Raw genomic sequence first — 16,131 nt, forward strand, 5'->3', positions numbered from 1 at the left:
CTATGGTGACATAATAACTATGGTGACATTATAACTATGGTGACATTATAACTATGGTGTGATATTATAACTATGGTGACATTATAACTATGGTGACATTATAACTATGGTGACATTATAACTATGGTGACATTATAACTATAGTGACATTATAACTATGGTGACATTATAACTATGGTGACATTATAACTATGGGGACATTATAACTATGGTGACATTATAACTATGGTGACATTATAACTATGGTGACATCATAACTATGGTGACATTATAACTATGGTGACATTATAACTATAGTGACATAATAACTATGGTGACATTATAACTATGGTGACATTATAACTATGGGGACATTATAACTATGGTGACATTATAACTATGGTGACATTATAACTATAGTGACATAACTATGGGGACATTATAACTATGGTGACATTATAACTATGGTGATATTATAACTATGGTGACATTATAACTATGGTGACATTATAACTATGGTGACATTATAACTATGGTGACATTATAACTATGGTGACATTATAACTATGGTGACATTATAACTATAGTGACATTATAACTATGGTGACATTATAACTATGTTCTTCTTACTATGGTGACATTATAACTATGGTGACATTATAACTATGGTGACATTAATTATAACTATGGTGACATTATAACTATGGTGACATTATAACTATGGTGACATTATAACTATGGTGACATTATAACTATGGTGACATTATAACTATGTTCTTCTTACTATGGTGACATTATAACTATGGTGACATTATAACTATGGTGACATTATAACTATAGTGACATTATAACTATGGTGACATTATAACTATGGTGACATTATAACTATGGTGACATTATAACTATGGTGACATTATAACTATGGTAACTATGGTGACATTATAACTATGGTGACATTATAACTATGGTGACATTATAACTATGGTGACATTATAACTATGGTGACATTATAACTATGGTGACTTTATAACTATAGTGACATTATAACTATAGTGACATTATAACTATGGTGACATTATAACTATGGTGACATTATAACTATGGTGACATTATAACTATGTTCTTCTTACTATGGGGACATTATAACTATGGTGACATTATAACTATGGTAACTATGGTGACATTATAACTATGGTGACATTATAACTATGGGGACATTATAACTATGGTGACATTATAACTATGGTGACATTATAACTATGTTCTTCTTACTATGGTGACATTATAACTATGGTGACATTATAACTATGGTGACATTATAACTATAGTGACATAACTATGGTGACATTATAACTATGGTGACATTATAACTATGGTGACATTATAACTATGGTGACATTATAACTATAGTGACATTATAACTATGGTGACATTATAACTATGGTGACATTATAACTATGGTGACATTATAACTATGGTGACATTATAACTATGGTGACATTATAACTATGGTGATATTATAACTATGGGGACATTATAACTATAGTGACATTATAACTATGGTGACATTATAACTATGGTGACATTATAACTATGGGGACATTATAACTATGGTGACATTATAACTATGGTGACATTAATTATAACTATGGTGACATTATAACTATGGTGACATTATAACTATGGTGACATTATAACTATGGTGACATTATAACTATGGTAACTATGGTGACATTATAACTATGGTGACATTATAACTATGGTGACATTATAACTATGGTGACATTATAACTATAGTGACATTATAACTATAGTGACATTATAACTATGGTGACATTATAACTATGGTGACATAACTATAGTGACATTATAACTATGGTGACATTATAACTATGGTGACATTATAACTATGGTAACTATGGTGACATTATAACTATGGTGACATTATAACTATGGTGACATTATAACTATGGGGACATTATAACTATGGTGACATTATAACTATGGTGACATTATAACTATGGTGACATTATAACTATGGTGACATTATAACTATGGTGACATTATAACTATGTTCTTCTTACTATGGTGACATTATAACTATGGTGACATTATAACTATGGTGACATTATAACTATAGTGACATTATAACTATGGTGACATTATAACTATGGTGACATTATAACTATGGTGACATTATAACTATGGTGACATTATAACTATGGTGACATTATAACTATGGTGACATTATAACTATGTTCTTCTTACTATGGTGACATTATAACTATGTTCTTCTTACTATGGTGACATTATAACTATAGTGACATTATAACTATGGTGACATTATAACTATGGTAACTATGGTGACATTATAACTATGGTGGTGTTCTAACTGTGAAGTTGGGTTGTGGTTAGATTTTGGGTTGAGGTTGGAGTTATGGTTAGATTTCGTGTTACCTTTGGAGCAGGGCTGATAGCCAGAGTGTTCTCTGCCAGCTTCTCCACTAAGGGGTTAACAGGTTCTGTTTCTGGGGGGTGGGTGGCCCTCCAGTAGGCCTCTAGGTAGTCTGCTATGTGCTCACAGGCATCACTCAGCTGGTTCTCATCCAAGATTACGTCATACATCTCCTGCAGGCCAGACAGGTTGTTAGTGTCATTCAGACTGAATCCATGTCACTGCTGCTTTACCAGTCCCCTTGGATACCAGTTACTTCAAATAACACTATCTGATAATCAAATCAAGCACATCTCTGATTAGGAGCATGATTTAGACAGGATGGAAAGAAAGAACGTTATCTCAGATAACAAGGACAGATTCAGCATGGAGAGGCATCGACCAGGGTTATACAGACCGATACAGGGGGATACAGACAGATCGGAGGAGAAGGGTGGTACAGACTGATACTGACTGCTAGTATGATACAGACGATACAGACTGATACAGACTGCTAGTATGATACAGGGTGGTACAGACTGATACAGACTGCTAGTATGATACAGGGTGGTACAGACTGGTACAGGGTGATACAGACTGATCATGACTGCTAGTATGATACAGGGTGGTACAGACAGATCGGAGGAGAAGGGTGGTACAGACTGATACTGACTGCTAGTATGATACAGACGATACAGACTGGTACAGGGTGATACAGACTGATACTGATACAGACGGATACAGACTGGTACAAGGTGGTACAGACTGATACTGACTGCTAGTATGATACAGACGATACAGACTGATACTGACTGCTAGTACGATACAGACTGATACAGACTGATCATGACTGCTAGTATGATACAGACGATACAGACTGATACAGGGTGATACAGACTGATACTGATACAGACGGATACAGACTGGTACAAGGTGGTACAGACTGATACTGACTGCTAGTATGATACAGACGATACAGACTGATACAGACTGCTAGTATGATACAGATGATACAGACTGATACTGACTGCTAGTATGATACAGACGATACAGACTGATACAGACTGCTAGTATGATACAGATGATACAGACTGATACTGACTGCTAGTATGATACAGACGATACAGACTGATACTGACTGCTAGTATGATACAGACGATACAGACTGATACAGACTGCTAGTATGATACAGGGTGATACAGACTGATACAGGGTGATACAGACTGATACTGATACAGACGGATATAGACTGGTACAAGGTGATACAGACTGATACTGACTGCTAGTATGATACAGGGTGGTACAGACTGGTACAGGGTGATACAGACTGATACTGATACAGACGGATATAGACTGGTACAAGGTGATACAGACTGATACTGACTGCTAGTATGATACAGACGATACAGACTGCTAGTATGATACAGGGTGGTACAGACTGATACTGACTGCTAGTATGATACAGACGATACAGACTGATACAGACTGCTATATGATACAGGGTGGTACAGACTGATACAGGGGGATACAGACAGATCGGAGGAGAAGGGTGATACAGACTGATACTGACTGCTAGTATGATACAGACGATACAGACTGATACTGACTGCTAGTATGATACAGGGTGATACAGACTGATACAGACTGCTAGTATGATACAGATGATACAGACTGATACAGGGTGATACAGACTGATACTGATACAGACGGATATAGACTGGTACAAGGTGATACAGACTGATACTGACTGCTAGTATGATACAGACGATACAGACTGATACAGACTGCTAGTATGATACAGGGTGATACAGACTGATACTGATACAGACGGATACAGACTGGTACAAGGTGATACAGACTGATACTGACTGCTAGTATGATACAGGGTGATACAGACTGATACTGACTGCTAGTATGATACAGACGATACAGACTGATACAGACTGCTAGTATGATACAGGGTGATACAGACTGGTACAGGGTGATACAGACTGATACTGATACAGACGGATATAGACTGGTACAAGGTGATACAGACTGATCATGACTGCTAGTATGATACAGGGTGATACAGACTGGTACAGGGTGATACAGACTGATACTGATACAGACGGATATAGACTGGTACAAGGTGATACAGACTGATACTGACTGCTAGTATGATACAGACGATACAGACTGCTAGTATGATACAGGGTGGTACAAACTGATACAGGGTGATGCAGACTGATACATACTTATACAGACTGATAGAGACTGATCGACTGACATAGACTTATGCAGACTGATACAGGGTGATAGAGACTGATACAGGGGGATAAAGGGTGATGCAGACTGATACAAACTTATACAGACTGATAGACCGATACAGGGTGATACAGACTGATAGAGGGTGATACAGTCTTATACAGACTGATAGACCGATACAGGGTGATACAGACTGATAGAGGGTGATACAGATTTATACAGGATGATACACACTGATACAGATTGATACAGGGTGCTACAGGCTGATGTGAACTGGGACATATTGATGTAGGGGGATACAGACTGATACAGTATAACTGATTCTAGAACTGAAAGATTCCAAAAAGCGGCCAACTCTTTCAGGTTACCAATGTTGGGCCGCGGGTTTCAAGGGCTACTGGCATTACACACCTGTAACTGTAACTCTGTTGCAATCACTTTTATAGATAACTTTGACACCTTCTGGAACAGAAGATGCTCGACAGGAATGATGGAGTCCATCCAAATCATCTTGGCTCCTGGACTCAGTTAATCCCTACAATTGTGTCGCCGAGTTGTCATAATGCTGCAGATAATGTACATTATCACAGGGGTGTTGGCAGACACAATGTAAGTAACTTAATTTATGTCCCTCTAACTGCCCTGAATGCCTATGTTTATCCTGCAGCTACTGTATGCAGTAATCATGGGCCTGTGAACCAGTTATACTCATTACACTGAGGCGGTGTGCCCTGGTAGGATGTCAGCTCGAACACAATAAACATGAGCATGTCTTCTTCTGCTAAGAAATTAAATACAAGCAAGCATCCTAGAAAAGTGCTAACAATAGCTCACATTAACTTATGTAGCCTAAGAAACAAGGTTCATCAAATCAATAACATGCTAGTAACAGATGACGTTCATATTCTGTCGACCTCAGAAACTCACCTAGATAATACCTCTCCGTGGCCGACATGAGCAAGACTTTCAAGTGTGTTAACCCTTGCAAGGATGCCGGCCCAGACAACATCCCTAGCCGCATCCTCAGAGCATGTGCCAAGGGTGCGTGCTCAACCCCTTCCTGCACTCCCTGCTCACCCATGACTGCATGGCCAAGCACGCATCCAACTCAATCATCAAGTTCGCAGATGACAACAGTAGTAAGCTTGAATACCAACAACGATGTGATAGCCTACAGGGAGGAGGTGAGTGCTCTGGGAGTGTGGTATCAGGAAAATAACAGTGGGGAGAACAAGTATTTGATACACTGCCGATTTTGCCGATTTTCCTACTTACAAAGCATGTAGAGGTCTGCAATTTTTATCATAGGTACACTTCAACTATGAGAGACGGAATCTAAAACAAAAATCCAGAAAATCACATTGTATGATTTTTAAGTAATTAATTTGCATTTTATTGCATAAGTATTTGATACATCAGAAAAGCAGAACTTAATATTTGGTACAGAAACCTTTGTTTGCAATTACAGAGATCATACGTTTCCTGTAGTTCTTGACCAGGTTTTTACACACTGCAGCAGGGATTTTGGCCCACTCCTCCATACAGCGCTCCAGGTCCTTCAGGTTTCGGGGCTGTCGCTGGGCAATATGGACTTTCAGCTCCCTCCAAAGATTTTCTATTGGGTTCAGGTCTGGAGACCTGCTAGGCCACTCCAGGACCTTGAGATGCTTCTTACGGAGCCACTCCTTAGTTCCCTGGCTGTGTGTTTCGGGTCGTTGTCATGCTGGAAGACCCAGCCACGACCCATCTTCAATGCTCTTACTGAGGGAAGGAGGTTGCTGGCCAAGATCTCACGATAGATGGCCCCATCCAGCCTCCCCCAATACGGTGCAGTCGTCCTGTCCCCTTTGCAGAAAAGCATCCCCAAAGAATGATGTTTTCACCTCCATGCTTCACGGTTGGGATGGTGTACTTGGGGTTCTACTCATCCTTCTTCTTCCTCCAAACACGGCGAGTGGAGTTTAGACCAAAAAGCTCTATTTGTGTCTCATCAGACCACATGACTTTCTCCCATTCCTCCTCTGGATCATCCAGATGGTCATTGGCAAACTTCAGATGGGCCTGGACATGCGCTGGCTTGAGCAGGGGGATCTTGCGTGCACTGCAGGATTTTAATCCATGACGGCGTAGGGTGTTACTAATGGTTTTCTTTGAGACTGTGGTCCCAGCTCTCTTCAGGTCATTGACCAGGTCCTGCCGTGTAGTTCTGGGCTGATCCCTCACGTTCCTCATGATCATTGATACCCCACGAGGTGAGATCTTGCATGGAGCCCCAGACTGAGGATGATTGACCATCATCTTGAACTTCTTCCATTTTCTAATAATTGCGTCAACAGTTGTTGCCTTCTCACCAAGCTGCTTGCCTATTGTCCTGTAGCCCATCCCAGCCTTGTGCAGGTCTACAATTCTATCCCTGATGGTCTTACACAACCCTCTGGTCTTGGCCATTGTGGAGAGGTTGGAGTCTGTTTCATTGAGTGTGTGGACAGGTATCTTTTACACAGGTAACGAGTTCAAACAGGTGCAGTTAATACAGGTAATGAGTGGAGTACAGGGGGGCTTCTTAAAGAAAAACTAACAGGTCTGTGAGAGCCGGAATTCTTACTGGTTGGTAGGTGATCAAATACTTATGTCATGCAATAAAATGCAAATGAATTACTTAAAAATCATACAATGTGATTTTCTGGATTTTTGTTTTAGATTCCGTCTCTCACTGTTGAAGTGTACCTATGATAAAATTACAGACCTCTACATGCTTTGTAAGTAGGAAAACCTGCAAAATCAGCAGTGTATCAAATACTTGTTCTCCCCACTGTATGTACATGTATGTAGAGTTGTCCTGAGAAGGTTGTCCTGGCACCACATGACCAGGTCTATGACCTCCTCCCTATAATCTGTCTCGTCGTTGTCGGTGATCAGGCCTTGTCATCAGCAAACTTAATGATGGTGTTGGAGTTTTTATTTTAATTTTATTTTATTTCACCTTTTTTTAACCAGGTAGGCTAGTTGAGAACAAGTTCTCATTTGCAACTGCGACCTGGCCAAGATAAAGCATAGCAGTGTGAGCAGACAACACAGAGTTACACATGGAGTAAACAATTAACAAGTCAATAACACAAAAGGAAGAAAAAAGGGGAGTCTATATACATTGTGTGCAAAAGGCATGAGGTAGGCCAATAATTACAATTTTGCAGATTAACACTGGAGTGATAAATGATCAGATGGTCATGTACAGGTAGAGATATTGGTGTGCAAAAGAGCAGAAAAGTAAATAAATAAAAACAGTATGGGGATGAGGTAGGTAAAAATGGGTGGGCTATTTGCCGATAGACTATGTACAGCTGCAGCGATCGGTTAGCTGCTCAGATAGCAGATGTTTGAAGTTGGTGAGGGAGATGAAAGTCTCCAACTTCAGCGATTTTTGCAATTCGTTGTGCCTGACCATGCAGTCATAAGTGAACAAGGAGTACAGGAGGGGACTGAGCACGCACCATTGAGGGGCTCCTGTGAGGAGGATCAGTGTGGCGGATGTGTTGTTACCTACCCTCCCCACCTGGGGGCGGCCCGTCAGGAAGTCCAGGATCCAGTAGCAGAGGGAGGTGTTTAGTCCCAGGGTCCTTAGCTTAGTGATGAGCTTTGAGGGCACTATTGGAGTCAATAGTACAGTATTGCTGTAGTCAATGAACAGTATTCTCACATAGGTGTTCCTTTTGTCCAGGTGGGAAAGGGCAGTGTGGAGTGCAATAGAGATTACATCATCTGTGGATCTGTAGTGGTATGCAAATTAAGGTGGGTCTAGGGTTTCTGGGATAATGGTGTTGATGTGAGGCATGACCAGCCTTTCAAAGCACTTCATGGCTACAGATGTGAGTGCTACGGGTCGGTAGTCATGGGGTGGTCATTTGAACGCGGACCCATAACGGACGCAGGCAATGAGGTAGTGAATGCTGAGATCCTGGTTGAAAACAGCAGAGGTATTTAGAGGGCAAGTTGGTCACAATGATAATTATGAGGGTGCCCATGTATATGGATTTGGGGTTGTACCTGGTAGGTTCCTTGATAATTTGCCTTCTATGCCTCGAAGCGATCATAGATGTCGTTTAGCTCGTCTGATAGGCTCGCGTCACTGGGCAGCTCTCGTCTGTCCTTCCCTTTGTAGTCTGTAATGGTTTGCAAGCCCTGCCACATCCGACATCCGACGATTCGACCTATATTGATGCTTTGCGTGTTAAATGGTTAGTCGGCGGGCATAACAGGATTTCTTATAGGCTTCCGGTTTAGAAACCCTCTCCTTGAAAGCGGCAGCTCTAGCCTTTAGCTCAGTGCGGATGTTGCCTGTAATCCATGGCTTCTGGTTGGTGTATGTATGTACGGTCACTGTGGGGACAACGTCATCAATGCACTTATTGATGAAGCCAATGACTGATGTGGTGTACTCCTCAATGCCATCAGAGGATTACAGGAACATGTTCCAGTCTGTGCTAGCAAAACAGTCCTGTAGGTTAGCATCTGCTTCATCTGACCACTTTTTTTATTGATCTAGTCACTGGTGCTTCCTGCTTTAATTTTTGCTTGTAAGCAGGAATCAGGAGGTTAGAATTATGGTCATATTTGCAAAATGGAGGGCGAGCTTTATATGCATCTCTGTGTGTGGAGTAAACGTGGTCCAGAGTTTTTTCCCCTCTGGTTGCACATTTAACATGTTGATATGAATGAGGTAAAAAGGATATAAGTTAGTCCCCAGCTACTTGGAGCGCTGCCTCTGGGTGAGCGTTTTCTTGTTTGCTTATGGAGGAATTCAGCTCATTCAATGCTGTCAGTGCCAGCCTCTGACTGTGGTGGTATGTAAAACAGCTACAAACAATACATGATGAAAACTCTCTAGGTAGGTAGTGTGGTCAACAACTTATCATGAGATGCTCTACCTCAGGCGAGCAATAGCTTGGAGACTTCCTTAGATATCGTGCACCATCTGTTATTTACAAAAATACATAGTCTGCTGCCCCTTGTCTTACCAGACACCGCTGTTCTATTCTGCCTGTATGGCGTATAACCAGCCAGCTGTATGTTGATAGTGTCGTCGTTCAGCCACGACTCCGTGAAGCATAAGATATTACAGTTTTGAATGTCCCGATGGTAGTTTAATCTTACGTATAGGTCATCGATTTTATTCCCCAAAGATTGCACGTTTGCTAGCAGAATTGAGGGAAGTGGGGTTTATTCGATCGTCTACGAATTCTCAAAGGCAGACCGCCCTCTGGCCACTTTTCCTCCACCTTCTCTTCACGCAAATCATGGGGATCTGGGCCTGTTTCGGAGAAAGCAGTATATCGTTAACGTCGGTATCGTTCACGTCGGGCTCGTCAGACTCGTTAATAACCTTTTTGGGATAGGGGGCAGCATTTTCACATTTGGATGAATAGCGTGCCCAGAGTGAACTGCCTCCTACTCTGTCCCAGATGCTAATATATGCATATTATTATTAGTATTAGATAGAAAACACTCTGAAGTTTCTAAAATTGTTTGAATGATGAGTGGTGAGTATAACATACCTCATATGGCAGGTGAAAACCTGAGAAAAATCCAACCAGGAAGTGAGACATCTGAGGTTTGTAGTTTTTCAAAGCTTGGCCCACTGAATACACATTGAGATATGGATGAAGTTGCACTTCCTAGGGCTTCCACTAGATGTCAACCGTCTTTTGAAACTTGAATGAGGCTTCTACTATAAAGGAGGGGATCATGAGACCTCTTTGAGTCAGTGGTCTGGCAGAGAGCCTTGGTCTCATGACGCTCCCGACAGAGTTACCCCGCGTTCCAGTGCTTTTTCTGAAGACAAAGGAATTCTCCGGCTGGAACATTATTGATGTTTTATGTTAAAAACATCCTAATGATTGATTCCATACATCGTTTGACATGTTTCTAAAGGACTGTAATGGAACTTTTTGAGTTTTTGTCTGGATGAAGTGCCTTCGCCTCATGAAGATTACTGGGCTGAACACACTAACAACAAGTGGCTATTTAGACATAAATGATGGAACTTTATGGAACAAATCAGTCATTAATTGTCGAACTGGGATTCCTGGGAGGGCCTTCTGATGAAGATCATCAAAGGTAAGTGACTATTTATGGTGTTGTTTCTAACTTTGTTGATTCCAAAATGGAGGATATTCCTCTGGCTGTTTTGGGCTCTGAGCGCCGTTCTCAGATTATGCTTTTTCCGTAAAAAAAATTGAAATCTGACACAGCGCTTGCATTAAGGAGAAGTCTATCTTTAATTCTGTGAATAACACTAGTATCTTTTATCAATGTTTAATATGAGTATTTCTGCAAAATCACCAGATGTTTTGGAATCAAAACATTACTGCACGTAAGGCGCCAATGTAAACTGAGATTTTTGGATATAAATATGCACATTATCGAACAAAACATACATGTATTGTGTAACATGATGTCCTATGAATGTCATCTGATGAAAATCATCAATAGTTTGTGATTCATTTTATCTATATTTCTGGTTTTTGTGACTCCTATCTTTGGCCGGAAAAATGGCTTTGTTTTGTCGACTTGGCGGCGATCTAACATAATCATATGTTGTGCTTTAGCTGTAAAGCATTTCTGAAATCAGACACAAGATGTTTATCTTTATTTGCTATATTGGACTTGTTAATGTGTGAAAGTTACATATAAAACAAAATGAATTTCAGGCGCTGCCTTTTCAGTGGAATGTTGCGCTAGAAAGGTTAAAGGAAAAAAAGGATCCTGCCACTCCATAGTGAGTAATCGCAGTCCTGATGTCGAGAAGTTATTTTCGGTAATAAGAGACAGTAGTGGCAACATTATGTACAAAATAAGTTTAAAAAAAGTTACAAACAATACAAACTAAAAAACAATAGGTTGGGGACATATAAAACATCTGCCTTCTCCTCCAGCAGTGTTTGGCCTGACTGAAACATGGCTTAAACCTGATGAATTTACTGTTTTAAATGAGGCCTCACCTCCTGGCTACACTAGTGACCATATCCCCCGTGCATCCCGCAAAGGCGGAGGTGTTGCTAACATTTACGATAGAAAATTTCAATTTACAAAAAAAATGACGTTTTCGTCTTTTGAGCTTCTAGTCATGAAATCTATGCAGTCTACTCAATCACTTTTTATAGCTACTGTTTACAGGCCTCCTGGGCCGTATACAGCGTTCCTCATTGAGTTCCCTGAATTCCTATCGGACCTTGTAGTCATAGCAGATAATATTCTAATCACTGTCACAGTCATACTCTGGACCTAGCTTTGTCCAATGGAATAAATGTTGTGCATCTTAATGTTTTTCCTCATAATCCTGGACTATCGGACCACCATTTTAAAGTCATGCTATAAATTCACAGACAACACAAAGATTCCTTGATGCCCTTCCAGAATCCCTCTGCCTAACCAAGGACGTCAGAGGACAAAAATCAGTTAACCACCTAACTGAGGAACTCAATTTATCGTTGCGCAATACCCTTGATGCAGTTGCATCCCTAAAAACTAAAAACATTTCTCATAAGAAACTAGCTCCCTGTATACAGAAAATACCCGAGCTCTGAAGCAAGCTTCCAGAAAATTGGAACGGAAATGGCGCCACACCAAACTGGAAGTCTTCCGACTAGCTGCTCAATCATCCTATTTTTCCAACTTAATAAGAACAATCCAAAATGTATTTTTGATACTGTCGCAAAACTAACTAAAAAGCAGCATTCCCCAAGTGAGGATGGCTTTCACTTCAGCAGTAATAAATTCATGAACTTCTTTGAGGAAAAGATCATGATTATTATAAAGCAAATTACGGACTCCTCTTTAAATCCCCACAAGGTCTTTTGCTGTTGTTCTGGGACTGATTGGCACTTTTTGCACCAAAGTACATTCATCTCTAGGAGACAGAATGCGTCTCCTTCCTGAGCGGTATGACGGCTGTGTGGTCCCATGGTGGTTATACTTGCGTACTATTGTTTGTACAGATGAACGTGGTACCTTCAAGCATTTGGAAATTGCTCCCAAGGATGAACCAGACTTGTGGAGGGCCACAATTTTTTTTATGATGTCTTGGCTGATTATTTTTGATTTTCCCATGACGTCAAGCAAAGAGGCACTAAGTTTGAAGGTAGGCCTTGAAATACATCTACAGATACACCTCCAATTGACTCAAATTATGTAAATTACCTATCAGAATTACCTATCAAATTATTTGTGTCATGCACAAAGTAGATGTCCTAACCGACTTGCCAAATCTATAGTTTGTTAATTAACAAGAAATGTGTGGAGTGGTTGAAAAATGAGTTTTAATGACTCCAATATAAGTGTACTGTATGTAAACTTCCGACTTCAACTGTATATTGGGGACTACTTCAGCAGGAGGTAGCTATCACTCTCAGCCACATTGTAATCTTAGAGTCTCTGAACATTTGGTTATTTACATACAATTTATCGCCCACTAGACAAACATTCTGCTTCTCTGCTAGGAGACTTTTGAAAGTGGTGTACAGGGCTGTTCATTTATAGAGAACGGTGTGTTCTTCAGTTCCCTACCCTGTTGTAACAATGCAATCTTCATTTTGTAGTGAGTTAGCACTGCTCCGATCGGACAGGGCCTTCCCTCCACTCTGCCACAGAAACGGTGAGCCCTTTGAAAAACTGTTCATCCATCATCTTGAGGTTAAATTTCATGAACAGCTTTTTCCTTCGTTGACTGATAGTTTTCCTTTATTCTCATTCTAAAAATATTATTCTTCATACTTCTGCACTTTAGATCAAGTAATTCAGATTTCATTATGACAAATCAGCGACACATTGGTAGGGATTAACTAAACTGGGCTTGGATCATTGATAAATCATTGTCTCAACACAGCCTTGAAATGCATGGACAGAGTCCTGGAGCTAATATTATTCGGATGGATTCCATCAATTCCTGTTGATCATCTTCTGTTTCCAAAAGGTGTCAACGTTATCTATAAAAGTAATTCCAACAAAGTTACAGTAATCTTATAGCCAGGTGTGTAATGCCAGCAGCCGGCTGCATCTTTCAAACCCATGGCCCAATGATGGTGCCGGACCTGAAATAATTGCCCACTTTTAGGAACCTTTCAGGTGTAGAATCAGTTCTTTAATATCCAATTTCAGAAGTTACGAGCTAGCCCTCCTAATGTCTTTTGAACCCACGTGGACTACAACAGCATCACAGAATGGTTGGAAGCAGCCTTGTAATGTCCTGTACTCAAGCTCCAGGATAGCACTGAGTTTTTGCCACTGAGAATCAGGATGTTTCTTAACATAAAACTGCCGATGACGACCGCCGGTGCAACAGCAACTGCTGAGGAGGTTTGGCTGTTCTTTCGCAATCCCCTCAAGGAAAAAAAGGGTGGTGGTGCCCGATGGACCAGAACCAGCCGCAGTATCCATTGTGGATGATGAACAGGCCGGAGTCTCTGACAGCCTCATGGTCTGATGAGCGTATGAGCCCTGTAGATCAGAACCCACCAGAGAGGAAGACAGAACAGAGGAACTTCCGGATACAATCTTGAATTAAAAGCCTCCAGAGCCTCTGGATACAGTGCAGCAAAGTTGTTTCCAGTTTCTGTCCAGTCCAGGCTTAACATCGCCACGAAGGCCGCTTTTGCCAGAGGACACTGTTTTTGATTTCCATGGCAAGTGACATAGCTCCATGGCTGGTTTATAGGATCAAGAACAGGAACTTCCACCAAGTCATCCAGGAGCATTTACATTTTATTTGTATTTGTTTTACTTAGCAGACACTCTTATCCAGAGAAACTTACAATAGCAAGTTAATACATTTTCATACTTTTTTTTATCATACTGGTCCCCTGTGGGAATCAAACCCACAACTCTGATAATGCAAGCACCATGCTCTACCAAATGAGCCACACAGGATTGCACCAGCATCCCACCAACTCCCTTCTACAGAGAAGGGGAAGACCCCTTCTGGCAGGGATCCCTGCAGAGTACCGGCCAGTCGGCTGTGGAAAGCCAACATTGTGTAGGATTACCCAGTAGCTTGTGTAGGATTACCCAGTAGCTTGTGTAGGATTACCCAGTAGCTTGTGTAGGATTCCCCAGTAGCTTGTGTAGGATTCCCCAGTAGCTTGTGTAGGATTCCCCAGTAGCTTGTGTAGGATTCCCCAGTAGCTTGTGTAGGATTCCCCAGTAGCTTGTGTAGGATTCCCAGTAGCTTGTAGGATTCCACAGTAGGATTCCCCAGTAGCTTGTGTAGGATTCCCCAGTAGCTTGTGTAGGATTCCACAGTAGCTTGTGTAGGATTCCACAGTAGCTTGTGTAGGATTCCACAGTAGCTTGTGTAGGATTCCACAGTAGCTTGTGTAGGATTCCACAGTAGCTTGTGTAGGATTCCCCAGTAGCTTGTGTAGGATTCCCCAGTAGCTTGTGTAGGATTCCCCAGTAGGTTGTGTAGGATTCCCCAGTAGGTTGTGTAGGATTCCCCAGTAGGTTGTGTAGGATTCCCCAGTAGGTTGTGTAGGATTCCCCAGTAGCTTGTGTAGGATTCCCCAGTAGGTTGTGTTGGATTCCCCAGTAGCTTGTGTAGGATTCCCCAGTAGCTTGTGTAGGATTCCCCAGTAGCTTGTGTAGGATTCCCCAGTAGCTTGTGTAGGATTCCCCAGTAGCTTGTGTAGGATTCCCCAGTAGCTTGTGTAGGATTCCCCAGTAGCTTGTGTAGGATTCCCCAGTAGTTGTGTAGGATTCCCCAGTAGGTTGTGTAGGATTCCCCAGTAGGTTGTGTTGGAGCTTGTGTAGGATTCCCCAGTAGCTTGTGTAGGATTCCCCAGTAGCTTGTGTAGGATTCCCCAGTAGCTTGTGTAGGATTCCCCAGTAGCTTGTGTAGGATTCCCCAGTAGCTTGTGTTGGATCCCCCAGTAGCTTGTGTAGGATTCCCCAGTAGCTTGTGTAGGATTCCCCAGTAGGTTGTGTAGGATTACCCAGTAGCTTGTGTATTGTGTTGGATTCCCCAGTAGGTTGCGTAGGTTTGCTACCGTTTTGCTAAGAGTAGCCACTTTTCCCCTGTCTGGGCGGTCCCACATTGTCCCGGAATAAAGCAACGATGTGTATGGCATTGTGTGGGCGAGCGGTTTGCTGATGTCAACTTTGTGAACAGAGTGTCCCATGGTGGCGGTGGGGTTATGGTATGGGCAGGTGTAAGCTATGGACAATGAACACAATTTCATTTTTATCGATGCCAATTTGAATGTACAAAGATGCCGTGATGAGATCCTGAGGCCCATTCTCATGCCATTCATCATCAGCCGCCATCACCTCTTCAGCATGATAATGCTCGGTGCCATGTCGCAAGGATCTGGACACAATTCCTGGAAGCTGAAAATGTCCCAGTTCTTCCATGGCCTGCATACAGCCTGATAAACTCTATGAAAACCAGATGTGTTGTGCTGCATGAGGCAAATAGTGGTCAC

At 41.5% G+C, this 16,131-nt stretch overlaps 1 protein-coding gene across 1 annotated transcript in view; it reads right to left on the minus strand.

Moving 5' to 3' along the window:
• The window catches only part of cacnb2b (calcium channel, voltage-dependent, beta 2b), a 144,272-nt gene that overhangs the window by 55,630 nt on the left and 72,511 nt on the right, over positions 1-16,131 (minus strand). Inside the window, exon 13 of the mRNA XM_065006020.1 lies at positions 2,437-2,607. Coding sequence (XP_064862092.1) covers positions 2,437-2,607 — 171 coding nt within the window. The remainder of the gene's footprint in view (positions 1-2,436; positions 2,608-16,131) is intronic.

The sequence above is a fragment of the Oncorhynchus nerka genome, linkage group LG20, assembly GCF_034236695.1.
Source record: "Oncorhynchus nerka isolate Pitt River linkage group LG20, Oner_Uvic_2.0, whole genome shotgun sequence".
Lineage (NCBI taxonomy): Eukaryota > Metazoa > Chordata > Actinopteri > Salmoniformes > Salmonidae > Oncorhynchus > Oncorhynchus nerka.